The following is a 17,144-nucleotide window of genomic DNA, read 5'->3' on the forward strand; positions in this document are numbered from 1 at the left end:
TCGTGGTGTCAATCAACACGCTTCCTGCTTGCTGTGCGGTTTGTTGTTGAATCGTCGCTCCTTTGAGGGAGACGTACACGGTGAGTTAAATAAGTTTTAAAGAACGGTTAAAGAAGTTAGTGAGCGTTTGATAGGCGCATTCACATGTCTGTACTGTAGTATGAAGTTTTAATGCGGTTGAACGTTCTTCCGTTTGTACATGAATGAAGAAAGTTGCTGAACTGTCGCTACCTGTAGTTACCTTTACTTCAGGTGTACGGGTACGCTTTGGTCTCCCTTGTTTTGTTTTCTGACGAACCTTGTCTCTTTATTTTGTACAGAAAATGGCGCTCTTTATTTCTCTTTGAACAAGCATAAGTAAAAACGTCTGAAGATGTCAGGAGCCCACGAGCAGAACAGGAAGCGCCGCCCCCCAAAAACGTTTTTACTCTCGACCGACCTGAAGGTCCAGGACCAGCTGGAAGGTACCATTCGGCTTCAGCGGGGGTTCATGTGCCAGGAGCAAGACACGGGCAAGAGTAGAGGCGACTCTTTGTGGGTCAAGGTATTATTTTATTTTATTTTATTTTATTATATTTTATTATATACGATATGGTATATTATATGTATTCTTATAATAGTCGATGGTTTTAACATACTTTAAATTTTGATATTTTAAGGCTTTGTAGACAAAAAATCTAATATTATTTAACAAAAGATAAGAAATTAACTGAACCTTATTTATGTTTTGAATTTTTTTTAAATGTGAGTTATTTTACTGGATCCAACCTTCTCTAATTTCAGGTGAAATTAGGTGAATGTCCCTTTAGACTTTCTGTAACATTGTGTTGTTTTTTCACCCTCAGGTGCTGGACAATGGTGTGATGGTCAAACTGGAGAGGAAGTTTCTGCATGAAGTCCCCACTGACCTTAGCGGCATGCTGGAGCCTGTGACTGATCCTGAAATCCGCCTCAAACTTCTCAGTAAAACATTTTTACAGTTACTCAGTCATCATGAATCTTAAGTGGTGGCAGGTCTTGAACGGAACTGAGGAAATGATCCTAGCTATTACTGCGATAGGTATTGATCTGTGGGTGATAGAAACTTGAACACTTTGTTTTGTTTATTCTGACTGTAGATTCAAGACATCACTCTCCTGTTTTATGGACACTGACCACCTTTGGCTGCTAAAGTGACACAATGTTTGGACCCATTGTTTTTTACTTGTAGGCAATCCAGGGAAATTACAGCACTTGTTTTCTTTGCCTCTGGAAACTCCTCTTTGGGTCCAGATGGGCCCTCAGGACGAGCTGGCAGAGGCGGAGCTGAAATTCATCGGGCCGCTGACCAGAGGGAGCAGCGCTGTGCTGTTTGGGGTACAGCTCAAGGTAAGCTCTTAATGTTAAAGCTATAACTGCTCAGATCTTTGTGATAGCATGATGCAGTCTTTAAACGGGCAGGACAGACAGTGTCTCTGTAAAATCCTCCAGGGCTCAGCCGTCGGTAAAGGAGACAGCAACGGGACCTTCAGAGGTCACCGACTCTTCAGCTGCCCTGAAGCCTGCGGCCTCCTTCTTCCTGTCAGCCACATCAGGGTGCGTCGCTGGTCTCGTGGCAACGGCTCTGATGGACACGAAAGATCCCGTGATCGAGACCACCAGCAACAACGCAGCAGCAACATTCACACCAGCAACGGGCAACACAGCAGCAACAACTATCCCCATCCCCATCACCATCACCAGCAGCAGCAGCAGCACAACTGTCACATCAGCTTCCGGCAGCACCGCCCCAGCAGCCCTCCTCAGACGCACGCCTTAGGCATTCTTTCTCGGACTGCGGAGTCAGCACCCGTCACAGCTCAGAACCAGGTCCAGGTCCGAGGCCCCGCATCACCTCCACCTTTCCATGTGGGTCAGAGGGTTTGCTTTCCCCTGGAGGACAGTGTGTATGGGGGAGAGGTGCGCTTCTGTGGTCCCCTGCCGGGACGTTCCTCGTCAGGGATGTATGTGGGAGTCCTGCTGGTCAGTGTCACGACAACGCTCTTATTCTAAGCTCTGTTGAGATTATTGTAAGGTGTTTAAACTCAGCTCTTGGTTTGTGTTTCAGGACCATCCTGTTGGAAACTGGGACGGTTCTTACAAGACAGAGAAGCTCTGCCACATTCCTTCTTCTGAGTACGGACTGATGCTGCCAGCCACCAAGGTGTCCTCAGGTAATCCTCTGTCACAGCCTGTGCTGTCACACGCTGAGCTGCTGGAGATGAGTTCATCACAGTCTGTCTGGTTTCCTCTTTCAGAGTCTAAATCTCACCGTCACAACCTTGCCCAGCTCCCTAAATCCGTCCTGAAGCCAGCGCCCCTTCCTGTGGCCAAACCAGGACAAATGTCACCCCTAGCCTCTGCTCCCAAAGTTGCCCTAATGCCTCCAGTCAAACATGTCGTTAAACCGCCACCTCTACCTCCTCCTAAACCTTTAACCAAACAGCTGTCTGCTCCTCCGCTGCCGCCTCCCAAACCTCTGAGCCCAACGTCACCAACCGAGCCCGATCAGCTGCCTCAGCTGCCTCAGCTGCCTCAGCTGCCTCAGCTGCCTCACGCCAACGGTGAGCGCAGCCCAACGTCACCGCCACGGTTTCTGGATGTCAGTGAAGTGGAGGGGAATGACGGAGAGGCGGGTCAGCTAGACGAGCTGGAGGTGGGCTCCATGGTGGAGGTGAACGACCCGCCTCTCTTCGGGGTCATTCGCTGGATTGGACCAATCAGTGGGATCACAGAGCCGGTGGCGGGGATCGAGCTGGTAAATGTTTTCAGACGCTGATGAAATGCTTTATCCTGATGTTTGTAACGTGTCGAGATTAAAAAATCTGAGCTACATTAGCTCCACCCTCACATTTGAAACGGTCTCTCTGTGCGTCTCAGGACCAGGAGCTCTCTGCAGGAACAGACGGCAGCTACCTTGGGGAGCGGCACTTCAGATGTCCGGCCAACAAGGGGCTGTTTGTGAAGCTTCGCAACTGTAGGCGGGACTCCAGGTTCCCTGCCCCTGAGACGCCTGTCAATCAAGTGGAGCGATGCAACTCTATAGGTTGGAAAGCAAGTCTGCGCTGTTTTCAGAACCGCCTCCGTACACAGACCTAAATTTCTCTTTTACTAAACAGCTTCTCCAGCATCCACACTCATTCAGATTGTAAGCAAGTATTTTTTATGGAGTTTCATGGTTTTCATAGATGTGAACAGAGACGTGAGATGTTTTCACAACAACAGGAAGTGAGGCGATCCTACAGCCCCATCACTTCCCCACTGATCACTGATTGGCTCCTGTTACACAAAGTCATTCTCTCCTCTCCTGGCTCTCAGCGTTTGCAGAGTGGGGCAGCGAGCGCGTGGAAGAGAACACTCCTCCTGTGGACGGAGAAGAGGCCAGAGAGCTGTATGAGGGCTGGAAGAGAGGCATCCAGGGTCACCTCAACTCTTGTTACCTGGACGCTTCTCTGTTCAGGTGAGAAACCACAGCTCGCTCAGAGGGCTGGGCATTACTGCTTTTTATTCATTTGTCAGTGACTTTAGGCAATATCATAATATATAAAAATTGTTTCAAACAATCAAACCAGAATGTCAACGCTCGATTTTGATATTTAGTATTATTGATATTTACTATTTATCCATTTTGACACATGAACAAACTGGACTAAAAATTCCAAAAAAATATTATAAAAACAGAGCAGGAGTAAGTTTTTTCTTTTTACTGATTAATCTACAAACACGTGCAAATATTCATTATTGTGACTTAAAATGCAAAATATAAATTGTAAACTTCAAAAACCAAAATACAAATTTTGTTAACAAGTCAAATCTAACTTTTTTTCTCCAGCTATTTACAAAACCATCAGGTGTTGCAATTAGAGTTTACAGACTAATTGACATAAATCACCTTATTGCTTTGACGCACAAAACACAAAAACTACACTACCCACACAACTCACTACACTGCACACCAATGATGCCATTCAAACATGTTTAAATTTACAAATCCATCAAAACTTGCGTGATGTTTCTCTCTTCAAAACTTCCCCTCTGTCCTTGCACTTGATAATTTCCTGATTGGCTAAGGTGATGAACTTTTTACCAATAAGAGAGGAGTGTCATGTTTCTCTCTTTTTTTTCTTGCCAGCTCTCTCATCTCACTGTCACTCTCCACAGAATCACCTGTTTTTACTGTTTTCATCCTGCAGCAAACGCGTGACAGTGTTCAGGAAACAGGGTTTGGATTTTTTAAAAATTTTATTGCTTGTTTTTAAATCTTTAAATGGATCAGCACCTCAGTACATCTCTGACCTTTCAAATGTCTACACTCCTTCGTGGTCCCTGAGGTCTACTGCTTACCTTCACCTCGTCATCCCCAAATTATTTCAATTTATTTTATTTTTTTTATTGATTTTCTTTTCTTTCTTGTTTTATTGTGCAGCTCTTTGGTAAACTTGATTGTTTTTAGACATGTTTTTTAAGTGTGCTGAAAAAAAATATTGGATTGGTTTGGATATCTTTTTTGTGAGGGGGGTGGGGGCTCACACAGTGAGGGAGGCTGTGTGTGAAGAGATATGTATCTAAACAATGATATGCTAAATAAACTACACTGATACAAACGATACCACCCCGTGTTATATCACATATAGAAATATACTGATATAGTTAAAACATGGATCTATCACTCAGCCCTTCTCACTCATGCTGATGTGAGCTCCTGTTTGTCAGATCTTTCAACCAGAAGAGGAGGAGATGATAAAGCAGTGGTGCCGTTTCCTTAATTTTGGGGGATCAGGGATCAGTGATCGCCTGTCCTACTTATGAAACTGATCTTATATTCTTGCAGGAAGGTCTGACAGCCAGCCATTGTGGCTTTTTGCTCTGAGACCTAAACTCAGGTCACTTTATTGGTTGTTTAAGTTAAAACTGAAAGATTTTTATTGTTTCACTGGTATTGTTCAATGATTTTCAATCAAATAAGATTGGAACATCAAAGGTATATGCTGTGAGTTATAGAGAAAATAAAAATCGGTATCCGCCCAAATCCGTGTTGGCAGGTCAGGTTTTTTAAAGATCGTGTTCCTCTGATGTTTCTGTCTCATTCAGAGCAAACAGACCATCAGTGAACTCATCATGGCTCTGATACAGAGAGCATGAACACACCTGTAGCTCCCTGCAAATGATGTTGTGTTTTCACGGACATGAATGAAACAGTTGTTGATGAAGTGGAGTTCCTCTCTAATTTTTTTATCTGTTGTGTCCCCTCAGCCTGTTCTCCTGCTGCAGCTCAGCAGACTGGGTCCTGTTCTGGCCCTCAGATCCTGACACGGACCAGAACTCCAGACAGGCTCAGGACCTCCTCAGGTGTGAAGTGGTCAATCCCCTGAGAAGGTAAAGATGTCCTTTTCTCCTCATGTCTCCCTGCAGCTTCTCAGATTGTACTTTTAATCCTTTATAGTGAAACAAAACTGCAGATTCTATACCAGATGTTCTTCTTCATGGTTTGGGGAAATATGTCACAGTCTGAGGAATTCGCACACTTTTGGCTGCAGGAATGAGCTCTAAAAGGTCACAGAGGTCAACAATAGGCTGACCTTCAGCAACTTCACCAAGCAGCGTCTGATCGGCTGCTTGTTGTGCTCTCATACACTAAACCTCCTGACCTTTTTCTGCTCCTCCATGATTCAAAGATATGGATACGTGTGTGCCAGTAAGACCATGGCCTTAAGACGACTACTGGAGGCCGAGAACAGCGACAAGGGATTCACCAACCAGGAGAAAGGTGAGTGTTTCAGCCTTAACTCTGCAGACCTCAGAAGGCCTGAATCTGTGTTTTTTGTTATGTCTTGGATCAGACTAAGGAATGCTGTCATGCTGCTGTTTCGCTGTTTGTCAGATCCTGAAGAGTTCCTCAACAAGCTTTTCCAGCTCCTCCGAGTTGAGCCGCTCCTTAAAATCAGGTAACCCCACCTCCACCAACAGCAGGTCACACTGCAACTCTTTGACCTACTGCTGAATCACACACAGCAGCTGCTCTGCATTGGTTCAGTGAGGGTTAAAAAGGGCCCTAGTAGTTTGCAAGGGTCAGTCTCGGGAGGACCAGAGACCTCTTGATGGAGGTCAGATGACTGAGTGAGGATGATCTTTTGGAGTGTTGACACATGGATCTAATTAAAAACTAAGAAAACTGTTGTTTGATTTAACGTCCTCAAACCTCAGAAATCCTGAATAAAGAAAAAAAATACATCACATGAGGTCATGAGATGTTTTTGTCTTTCAGATCGATGACACATCAGTCTCAGGAGTGTCACCTCTACCAGCTCTTCCCTCCCACTCTTCCTTCCTCCCCCTCCTCACCCACATCCATCTCTCCCATCCAGTCCCCCATCCCTCTCTCCTCCCCATCGTCCAGTCGGATGAGGGTAGCCAGCGTCCAGGCTCTGCTGGAGTCCTCCTTCCTCCACGCAGGTCTGAAGTTTGTGGAGGTGAGATGAACAGCACTTAGACTGAAAAGTGTTTGTGGAGACGTCATGAATTAACCCTCAGGTGTGTTTATCACCTCCACAGGCTCCGTCCTGCCTCCTGCTGCTCATGCCCAGGTTTGGAAAAGACTTCAAAATGTTTGACGCCATCTTACCCACGCAGAGCCTGGACATCACCGACCTGCTGGATGACAGTAAGGACACCTCATTAAAGCAATGCTAAGTGGGACTGTGAGACAGCTGTAGATCCAGACTCATGTCCTTCAGTTTCACTCACGTCCTTTCTTTTGACCCCCCAGCTCTGAGGCAGTGCAGCATCTGTCAGGCTGTAGCTGAGTGGGAATGTCTCCAGTGTTATGGAGACTTGGACATCACACCAGGTCACCTCAAACAGTACTGTAACACCTGCAACACACAGGTACACACCTCCTCTTCCTCTTGCTCTTCCTCCTCCTGTGGCTCTCATAGAGCTGCTTTCCTTTGAAAAAATGATAATCTACGCTGCCTGGCAAAAAAAAAAGGAAAAAGGAAAAAATAAGGTCACACACTAATATTCATGTTGGACCACCTTTAGCCTTTATTACAGCACACATTCGCTGTGGCATTGTTTCAATAAGCTTCTGCTATGTCACAAGATTTAACTCCATCCAGTGTTGCATTAATTTTTCACTAAATACTGTACAAGTTTCAAAATAAACTGTAACACCCCTCTAAAGAAAAACATAATCCCCACAAAAGCTGTCCATGTTTAAGTGTCCTTTCACCTGAAACGAAATCTGTCGGCGCGCCTGCAATCTTCCTGCCTCAAAGGTCTGTGTGCAGAACAGTCCAGTAATTCAAAATAGAAGGCAAAAACTAGTGAACGAATGAATGAATTTCTTTCAAAATATTCTTTATAAGTTAATTCCCTACAAATTGCTTAACCTTTGTCTTTAAACTCAAATATGCCCTTTAAGGATATCATAGGAAGCATAAATGACAGTGAATAAATGAATGAACCAAGAAACCAGTGTGACTTCAGGAGCTTCTTTTACCTTCAGGTCCACAGCCACAGGAAACGAGTGTCCCACAGCCCTGTGAAGATCTCCGTCCCTGAGGGATCGTGGACCGGCTCTCTGCACTGCACCCGTCAGCTGATGTCTCTGTTTGCTGTGACCTGCATCGAGACGAGCCACTACGTCAGCTTCGTCAAACACGGCCCGCTTCCCACTGACTGGCTGTTCTTTGACAGCATGGCAGACAGAGAAGGTGAGACGTCCAAATTTTTCAGGTGATGAAGTAAACTCTGCTGAAGTGCTCACTTGTCTGTCTGTCTGCCATCCCTCTCAGGGGGAGAGAACGGCTTCAACATCCCTCAGGTGAGGGCGTGTCCGGAGGTGGGACGATTCCTCGGCCTATCAGAGGACGAGCTGAGCAGAGTGGATGCTGCATCACTACGAGAAACAGCTCGCAGACTCCTCTGTGACTCTTACATGTGTCTGTACCACAGCCCAGAGCTCAGCCTGTACAAGTGATCTGGACACACACTCACTCACAATGACACAGACCTGTGTGTGAATCAGTAAACTGCCTCTGGCTCACCTGCCAAGAAAAGAATTGGACCGCCTCCTTTTTTTTACTGAGGGTTTGTCCAGATTACTGAGGCAGAGTCCCTCCACAAACAGCAGCAGAATCCATCTTAGTTGATCCTACTTTAAGCTTCTTCACTGTATAAAGAAAATAAGCCAACTAATGCACAAAAAGAGCAACATCAATGGACAAAATGCCTTTATTCGCTTGTATTTATGTGCTTTGTAACATTTAATATTCTGTGCCATTTGCTGTCTTTTCTGTCCTACTTGTAGAGGATTGAGTTGTGATTTATGAATCTGGACTCTTTCTTTATCTTAAAGTGCTGCAGAAAGATCAATTTAAGATTCAGGTGACTTAAAGGTACCTGAGACATCTGGTAAAACCACCAGAACAAAGATCCAAGATCAAGAACAGAGAGATATGAAGTCTGAGTGAAGTTAAGCTCACATGTGATCCTCATTATCTGAAACCTTAATGGCTCTGATGGACATGCTGGTGAATACATATTAGAGTCAATGTGCCTCTTAGATTCTCTAGATGTACTAAAGTAACATGTCTGTAACTCTGAACACACTTCATTTAATTTGCACTCTTTCATTTACATGTCAGAATGTGTTTACTGTAAATAAAATCATTGCTTTAGACTGACTGTAAAGGCTGCTCACAGCTGTGTATTATGTGAGTGTTGTCCTTTGTAATAAACGCTTTGAAAACTCATATATTTTGCTAACATTTCTCTCTAAATACATTAAACATTCAGCCTCACTGATTCATAACATCCTAACAAAGCAGGAAGCCAACACTTTAGGGTTGGGGTGACTGATTACGTTTGGCATAAAGATCTGAAACAAAAAAATAATAACTTGTTTATTTTCTGCATCAGCAGTTCTCTTAAGCTGCCACTAGATGGCGAGCATGACGCACGACCTCGGACAATACAACCAGCGTAACTGCGTCATCATTACGCGCGACGCAACGGGAGCGACGGAGGGTCAGGTTTTCCAACGGAGTCTGTTTTTGCAATAATAACCCAAAACCATCCTGAAAACCTTAAATAACGACCACAGAGACACACTGAGCCGTTCTTTGGTCTTCATCTCAGGTAAGGTGCGTTTTAGACCTGCTCAAGGTGACGTTCTTAGATTATATCCGGCCGAGGCTGGGTGACAACATCGACGACAGACATTCACTACCGTATCGTCTTTTTACATCTTGTAACGTCAATAAGTGTCTAGTGATGTCTCGTACTGTCCAATAACTTCCTATTCTGCCCTATGTTGTCTCAAATTATGTCTCAAACTGTCATATTATGTCTCATACTACCCTACAATATCTCATTCTGTCCAATAACATCTCAAATTGTCCTTTTTTGTCTAATATAAGGTCTCAAACGGCTGTATTACCCCTCATATTGTCCCATAATGTCTCATACTGCCCTGTCACATCTCATACAGTGCTATAACCTCTCATACTGACTTCAAACGTCTCATGTTAGGTATCATATACTCCCATAAAATCTCATACTGTCCAGTAACGTTTCATACGGCCCAGAATTTTCTCACTGAAAGTCTAGAACTGTCTTATTTCCTCTCATGCGCCGTCATATAACATTTCATATAAAATCTCATACTGTCCTATTATATCTAGAGGTGTCCCAGTCTGATATTAATATTGGATATTGGTCCAATATCAGCAAAAAAGACAAGTATTGGTATCTTATCGGAATGCATCTAAAATATCTGATATAAGCAGTTTCTGTTACCCATTGGTTAATAATAAATGGGTCAGTTTTTCCTCATACCTACTGTTGCTCACTACAGTTCTTTGTTTGAATAATATCACTTAATCAAGCCTTTTCTAACATGACAGACATACTACAAAATAAGTAATAAAAGTTTGCATGCTTAATGCTGATATCATATCAGATTAGTATCTGTATCGGCCAATACTCAATGCTGCAGTATCGGTATCGTAACAGAAGTGTAAATGTAATATTGGGACATCCCTAATTATATCATATACTGCCCAATTACATCTCAAAATGTTTTACAACTTCTCACACTGTCCTACATTATCTCATATAAGATCATACTGTCCCAAAACCTCTCATACTGTCCTACAATGTTTTAAACTTTCCTTAAACATGTGAAACAGTCCTTTAATGACATATACTGTCCTGTGATCATGTCTTATACACTGTGTCCCAAAAGTTCATGCACCACAGAAAAAGTCAACTCAGATTGTGAATATTCAAAGAAATTCATTTATTCAAAAGCCAATGTATCCCCCTTGCATCTTACTTACTGCCCTCAGCCTGTCGGGCATAGAATGCACTAAATTCTTCAAAACAGAAGGTTCAATGTTGGCCCACTCCCGCACAGCCTTTGCACTGAGCTGCTTCATGGTGGAAGGGGGTGGGCTGTGGAAGACCCGAGTTTTCAGGATACCCCAGTAGTTTTCAATCGGGTTGATGTCCGGGGAGTTGGGTGTCCATTCCTCTTTGTGCAGAAAGCCAGGAAACTGCTCTGAACACCACTGCTGAGTTGTACGAGCAGTGTGTGCGGGGGCACCATCCTGCATGAAGACCATTTTCGCCCGCCTGTTGAACATCTTCCTAGCTGTGATAGGGCCCGATTTCTTCTTTCTGGTGAGTAAGGGAAGTAGCACTGGCTGGAGAATGTTCCTAACATACTCAGTGTTGGTGGTGGTGCCCTGGGGTACAACATGCAACTCAGACACCCCTGAAGAAGACATCGCCCCCCCAGACCATGCAATGGGAACTAAACTTGACCTGTTCAGAAGGTGGTACTTCCATTTGACTGTCAATGTAAATGCGGTCGTTTTGGCTGTTGGAAGTTGGTAGTAAGTAGAGACGCCACTCATCAGAGAAAACCCAGTTTTCCCAGTCTCTTGGGGTCATTTTAGCATGCTTCTTTGCAAAAGCAAGCTGCTTCATCTTTTGCAGTTTGGTAATGTGAGGAATTCGCTGTCTTCTGTATGCTCTCAGACCCAGTTTCTCAGTCAGAACAAGATTTTTCAGTCTTCAACTGAGTCTGCGGCAGGACTGGTGTCTCTTTCCCTTGGCCTTGCAGATGAGGTCCTTGGCCCTCGAACTCAGAACTGAGGGCCGACCTGCGCGGGGCATGTCTTCAAGGGAGTCACAGCTCTGGTATCTCTACAACCACTTCTTCACCCATCGTATGCCTCTGCCAAGGACCTGAGCTACCTCCCTGCAAGTTTTCCCTGCTTTGTGCAAGGCAATGGCTTGAGCACGGACTTGAGGCTCTGAAAGAGCAGCTTTTCCAGATTTTTGTTTGGCCATCGTGGCAACACTACATAGAAGGTTCTCTCAGTGACATGCTTCATGGTCGACCAAGAAATGTATAGGCCTATCACAGACAGATGAACTAATCAAACAACCTCACAACCCCTGGCTGACCAGGTGAAACCCATTTTGGAGAAAAACAGACAAAAATGTTGCCCATTGGGGTGCATGAAATTTTGGGACACAGTGTACTATAATATTCTGTCTTATTGACCTATCACCTCTCATACTAAGCCATAACTCCTCATACTGTCCTTCAGTGTAATGAACTGTCCTTTTAGGGCTCAAGCTGTCCTTTAATGTCTTTGACTGTCTTATAAACCTCTGGAACTGTCCTATACTGCCTTAAGCTGTCCTATAACCACTCATACTGTCCTTTTATAACTTCTACTGTTCTTTTAACATCTAATACTGTCCTATATTGTCTCATACTGTCCTTTAACGTGTCATACTAATGTCTCAAACTGTCTTTTAAAGCTATATATGTTTCCATAGTTACGCCTTAGGATGGGTCATAGTCCAGTAGGTTATTTAGATCCTTTGAAGATTGTACATGTGTAAATGAATTATCTTAAGTAACTGAGTTGAATGAACTGATTCTCTTGTCTTCAAGCTTCGGTAACAGAAACATGAGCTGAGGAATTAAGAGTCCCTCTACATCAGTAAAACCATCATCCTTATTGAAATGAATAAACTGGTAGAGACCTGGAGCAGTATGTCATTTGAAAGGGGGTGGGGTGAGTATTGAGGGACGTCCTGATCAGCTGTTTTTGGATCATGATGTCATACCTGTTTTTGATTTCACAGGCTCAGACCTCTCTGTCTGCTGTAAAAGGAGCTGTAAGCCACTAAAGTCCAGCTGAGCAGCTCCAGTCACCATGGCGTCTCCAGGTGGACAAGGAGGAGGCGGAGCTCTATCCACAAGAGGAGGGGGCGGGGCTAGGAGGATGAAGTGGGCTCTGGAGCTGAGTGTGGGCAACACCAGGTAAACACTCACCCACAGCCAAGGAAGCTAACACCGTAACCTGGCTTCAACAGGAGCTGTGTGTGATTTCTGTTGCTGTCTGTTTTTCCTCTTTCTTTGATATTTTGTTCTTATCTCGTTATAGACAACACTTAAAGCCACAGCTTTGTATATGATGGGGAAGAATACCTGACAATTTTTGTGTCGTCTCTCTGCTGCAGGAGTCGTGACAGGCAGGGCGGTCAGGGAGACGTGGTTTATCCCATAGGGTACTCTGAAAAACCTGTGCCTGATACCAGCATCCAGGAAACCGACAAGAACCTGGTGGAGAAGGTGAGACTGAGGGAGGAGCTCTAGAAAGTTAGAGTTAAGCTGTGTTCAGGTTTCCTTCATCAACAGACAGAAAACACAGAGGGATGGATTTGAAACATGGATCGTGGACCTCACCTTCTCTCCCTCCCTCTCCTTCTGTGGTACAGCGCTGCTGGGACGTTGCCCTAGGGCCCCTGAAGCAGATCCCCATGAACCTGTTCATCATGTACATGTCAGGAAACACCATCTCCATCTTCCCCATCATGATGGTGTGTATGATGGCGTGGAGGCCCATCCAGGCGCTGATGTCCCTGTCAGCCAGTGAGTGTCCTCTCCTCACCGTGTGGTTGGACTTTCTGCTCTCTCTGAATAGTTTTATATAACATTTGTCTCTTCTGGTCTCAGCCTTTAAGTTGTTGGAGAGCTCCAGTCAGCAGTGGCTTCAGGGGCTGGTCTACCTGATCGGGAACCTGCTGGGCTCTGCGTTGGCCATTTATAAGTGTCAGTCAATGGGACTGCTGCCCACACACTCGTCTGATTGGCTGGCTTTCATAGATCCACCTCAGGTAAGAGTCATTCTGCAACAGGCTGACACTTCAGTTTGTTTTTTATCCTCTGCTCTGTTAATGCTTCTTGTGCTCACGGTTCTTGTTTATCTTAAAGGGCAGACTGCAAGTTAGAGTTTAATTTAAATTAACACTTAACATCATAGTGACTGACAACCATCAATGTTATTCAACAAAAAATGCACTAGTTTAAATGAATAGGAGTCTGTTTACAGTACAGCTGTCTAACTGTAGCTGTTCACACTATGTCACATGACATAGGAGAGACTCTGATCCACTGTGAATAACAGGTGGTAGTCAGTGAGATCGGCGTCTGGGGTCACTTTATGGTGTTTCTGCAGTGTATTTTTAAATTTGACCATTCATTAAGATGGTTCAGTACTGTGTTTGTGCTGAATGCAGGACATAGAGTCCCCTTTTTCCCCAATAGGGAAGAAAAACAGAGTTAGCATTTTTCCTTGGGACATAAAAACAGGGTAATGTGTGGTGCTCATATTCGACAGAAAGGTTATGTGCCTAGTGATACCAGAGCCAGGTCCAAGTGAGACTGTCCCCTCAATACAGACAACTGCAGCTTCACTGGCAGCAGCAGCTCCTAGCCTGGCTCCTGGTGACAGAAGTTAACAAGGATTTTTCAGAGATTCAGCCTGAGATTCAACCCAATAGACCATCATATGGATAGAATACAGATTTTCTTCCTCTTCATTAACAGGGGTGACAGTCTGATCCATGTTTATTCATGTCACACAGAGGCAGAAGCAGCTGGAATTCCCTGTGATGTCACCTTCAAATCACAGTTTTTAATCAGGAAGTACAAAAACCTGTACTAAAATGTCTCCAGGAGACCCTGAGGTTTATTCATTTAGGAATTTCAAACCAATCAAAGCCGGCTTTATTTGTTAGGCACTTTAAAAACAGACACTGATGACCAAAGTGCCATACAGAAAAATTAAATAAATAAAATAAAATACATAGCAGCTAACATGAGTCAAAAGAACCCTTCATGTAAAATACAACAGCAATTTAAAAACATAATTAAAACATAGATAAAAGGCATAAAAAAGAGCAGTCAAATAAATAAATAAAATTTCTTTCAAAATATTCTTTTTAAGTTATTTCCCTACAAATTTATTTACTGTTGTCTTTAACCTACAATATTCTTTTTGAGGAGGTCTTAGTCTGTTCAGTGAGCTGTGTCACAAAATGTGTTCTTCAGTTTTGGTCATGAACCTCAGAACAGTTTAAAATTTTAGAAAGGTTTTTCTTGTTTTGGGTCGCAGGTCTGAGTTCCTGAAACCAGTAACTGTATCTACAAGAACAAAATGAAAAAGTTAATATGATGTAATAACTTTTAATGTTGGAGGCTCAAACCAAACACTAATGAATTTATTTTTTCACTTATAAACCTTGATCTCTTTACGTCTGAACCTAAGGTTATATTTCAGTCTAATCTCTATAAACAGTGTTTGAATGACTCACTTGAGTCAGTGTTGATGGGCGACGTGTTGATACAATCCGAGCTGACCTTGAACTGTCTCTGTCTCTCTCCTCAGAGGATGGAGATCATGGGTGGAGGCATGGTGCTGTGAGGAGGACGCGGCATGTTCTTGAACAGATTCACAGAGTTTATCATTTACAGCCTGGAGAAAGTTCCTGATCCTCGTCCACAGAAACATTCAGCCCCTCACAGCAGCAGATTTCACACACAGGATGTTCGTTCATTTCTGCTCTGCTTTGTTCCCTTACATCTTGTTATCCCCTCAAACACACACACACACACACACACACACACACACACACACACACACACACACACACACACACACACACACACACTCACACACACACACACACACACACACACACACACACACCGTACACACACACACACACACACACACAGCTGCTGTAAACAGTCAGATGCTTACTTGCGTTTTCCTTCTTCTTCAGTTTTTGTAACATGCCTCATGTTTAGCTCCCTGTTAGCGCACTAGCCTGACATCTAACCCCCTCTTTAATTTATAGCTCTGTTTAATTTATGCTACTTTATTCTGGTAATGTTGTATGAAATAAATCTTCAGAGGCTGAAATGAAATGTTTTTACCTGTCAATAAACATGTTGTTTCTCAGTGGAGACGTGTGGACAAGTTGTGTTTTGTGAAATATGTGAAGCAGCTCAGGGCCACCGTAGAAATCAGCGCTCTTCATCCTGAGCTGTTATCAGTCAAAGAGAAGTTCATTCAGATTACTTCAACTGAACGTAATGTTTAAATCAAGCATTTTGACCCCAACAGGACTTCTCTTTCTCCTGCTCTGGGTGTGTTTGTGTGTGTGTTTTGGTATCAGCAGCACCACCCGGGCTGGAGAACAAAGCAGTGAGGTGGGGCTGAGAGAGCCTGAACGGCCTCGTACAGTCAAAGATATAAGGACTCACAGCTCAACAGAGAAGGGTAGTGATTTTTATTTTCTCCTCATAAAACATGTTTATCTGTTAGCTCAGAGTTCCTAAAACATAGAAAAATGACCTTCCTGGAACTGTTAAATCTGTATCCATATCATTATTGATTTCACTCGGTTCACAATAAAACACATCTAGATTAATGACTTCGCTTCCAGGCTCTTAAACATTTGAATATCAACACACCAGGGCCCACTTTCTCAAAAACTTCAAGCTGGATCAGAACGATCTGGACAGATCCAGATCAAATGTTGATCTTGCGTATGTCAAAACTCTGAGATGAAGATTAGCACAGATTTCAAGCAAGAAAAAAAAATCAGGATTATCCTGATCCCAGGATGGATGTGGAGACGTAGGACACGTATTAAATCACACTTATTTCCTCCTAGAGAGATTTAACTGCGCTCATGGAAGTGCTAGGAGCACAGCTGAACGATTCAGTAGGTACCTGTCTAGACTGCTAATGTCTACACTGATAAAAAATGATTTTTAATTATTTAATATTTTTGGTCCTGTAAATATAACTTTGATTTCATAATCATTTGGGGTTTTTTTTAATTCTGCACATTTACTTAAAAAAATAAACAAGAAGGTTTTTTATTGTGATACTTGGTTTTTAACTGTTAACACTTTACAGTGTAAATGTAAATGACATCATCAGGTAAGATTAATTCATTGATGTAGTGAGTGTTAAAACTGTTTAAATCAAGTCAGTTTTATCGAGGAAACCTGACATTTAAGTCTGGTGACGTCACTAATGGGCACACTAATAATTTTTAGTTGAATCAACTTGAAACTGGACTTATTTAGAAAGAACTGCACTGTTAGCCTGGATAAGTAGAGTTTAATTTAAACATGGGGAGCAAGTGATCGAACTCAAAAGATTTGGATATTTTTGTTTTTTCAAGTTGATATTACTCCACTTTATTTCTTCATTGTGGTGGACCCACAGTGAGCAACATAATTCCCCCCTGCATTGTATGATATCACTGAAGAAGGCGAGGCTGGAGGGGTGAAGAAGCAGCTGAAGCTATAGTTAAACATTATTTTTCTTTTGTTCAATTACAGAACGACAGAGCCCGTAAAAAGACATGATCAGAAAAAAAAGTGTTTTCTCATGCACACAATAAACTTTTTTTTCTGCCGATGTACAAAATTATGCTGGCAAAAACTTTTTCTTTTTTTATTTAATTTTTTTTAACTTTTTTAAAAATTCATATTTTAATCACAGTAAGAAATTTAATGTAAATAACATGTTAATTAAGTGTATTACTTTCATCAACAGGTGCTGCTAAAAACTGCTAATCTAGATTCTGTAATCCTGATCTTGTGGTATCTGGATCAGAATGATCCTATCTGCAAAGCCTTTGAAAAATCAGGACAAAATCTACAAATCTAGACTTGTTTCCACAGAAAATAAAAAAAATAGATAAATAAGAAGGGGGCGAATGCAAAATCTGAA

General features: G+C 43.0%; 2 protein-coding genes across 3 annotated transcripts; both read left to right on the plus strand.

The window, feature by feature from the left end:
* Nucleotide 1: 1 nt before the first annotated feature.
* Nucleotides 2-8,757, plus strand: cyld3 (cylindromatosis (turban tumor syndrome) 3). The gene is made up of 17 exons (XM_074699332.1): nucleotides 2-80; nucleotides 321-544; nucleotides 846-963; nucleotides 1,211-1,368; nucleotides 1,471-2,001; nucleotides 2,087-2,192; nucleotides 2,277-2,776; nucleotides 2,899-3,064; nucleotides 3,337-3,478; nucleotides 5,272-5,394; nucleotides 5,694-5,785; nucleotides 5,900-5,963; nucleotides 6,284-6,488; nucleotides 6,571-6,679; nucleotides 6,785-6,903; nucleotides 7,526-7,733; nucleotides 7,815-8,757. The coding sequence occupies exons 2-17, from the start codon at nucleotides 374-376 to the stop codon at nucleotides 7,997-7,999; spliced, it is 2,997 nt and encodes a 998-aa protein (XP_074555433.1). The 5' UTR covers nucleotides 2-80; nucleotides 321-373; the 3' UTR covers nucleotides 8,000-8,757.
* Nucleotides 8,758-9,006: 249 nt separating this feature from the next.
* On the plus strand, nucleotides 9,007-15,358 carry emc4 (ER membrane protein complex subunit 4). Of its 2 annotated transcripts, none has more exons than XM_074661826.1 (6): nucleotides 9,007-9,164; nucleotides 12,190-12,367; nucleotides 12,568-12,679; nucleotides 12,826-12,979; nucleotides 13,064-13,224; nucleotides 14,778-15,358. In XM_074661826.1, the coding sequence occupies exons 2-6, from the start codon at nucleotides 12,261-12,263 to the stop codon at nucleotides 14,811-14,813; spliced, it is 570 nt and encodes a 189-aa protein (XP_074517927.1). In that variant the 5' UTR covers nucleotides 9,007-9,164; nucleotides 12,190-12,260; the 3' UTR covers nucleotides 14,814-15,358. The 2 variants fall into 2 exon arrangements, with proteins under 2 accessions (XP_074517927.1, XP_074517926.1); XM_074661825.1 differs by having other exon boundaries at nucleotides 9,008-9,159.
* Nucleotides 15,359-17,144: the final 1,786 nt, after the last annotated feature.

The sequence above is a fragment of the Halichoeres trimaculatus genome, unplaced genomic scaffold, assembly GCF_033239565.1.
Source record: "Halichoeres trimaculatus isolate MK-OKI-2021-1 unplaced genomic scaffold, fHalTri1.1 fHalTri1_scaffold_22, whole genome shotgun sequence".
NCBI lineage: Eukaryota > Metazoa > Chordata > Actinopteri > Labriformes > Labridae > Halichoeres > Halichoeres trimaculatus.

What these genes read in the sequence shown, in the direction of transcription:
- emc4 (XM_074661826.1), top strand. Translation starts at nt 12,261, where the DNA reads ATGGCGTCTCCAGGTGGACAAGGAGGAGGCGGAGCTCTATCCACAAGA. An exon ending in CTGAGTGTGGGCAACACCAG is followed by an intron (nt 12,368 to 12,567) that starts GTAAACACTCAC and finishes TCTCTGCTGCAG; the next exon opens with GAGTCGTGACAGGCAGGGCG. An exon ending in ACAAGAACCTGGTGGAGAAG is followed by an intron (nt 12,680 to 12,825) that starts GTGAGACTGAGG and finishes TCTGTGGTACAG; the next exon opens with CGCTGCTGGGACGTTGCCCT.
- cyld3 (XM_074699332.1), top strand. Translation starts at nt 374, where the DNA reads ATGTCAGGAGCCCACGAGCAGAACAGGAAGCGCCGCCCCCCAAAAACG. An exon ending in CAGGTCTGAAGTTTGTGGAG is followed by an intron (nt 6,489 to 6,570) that starts GTGAGATGAACA and finishes TCACCTCCACAG; the next exon opens with GCTCCGTCCTGCCTCCTGCT. An exon ending in GTAACACCTGCAACACACAG is followed by an intron (nt 6,904 to 7,525) that starts GTACACACCTCC and finishes TTTTACCTTCAG; the next exon opens with GTCCACAGCCACAGGAAACG.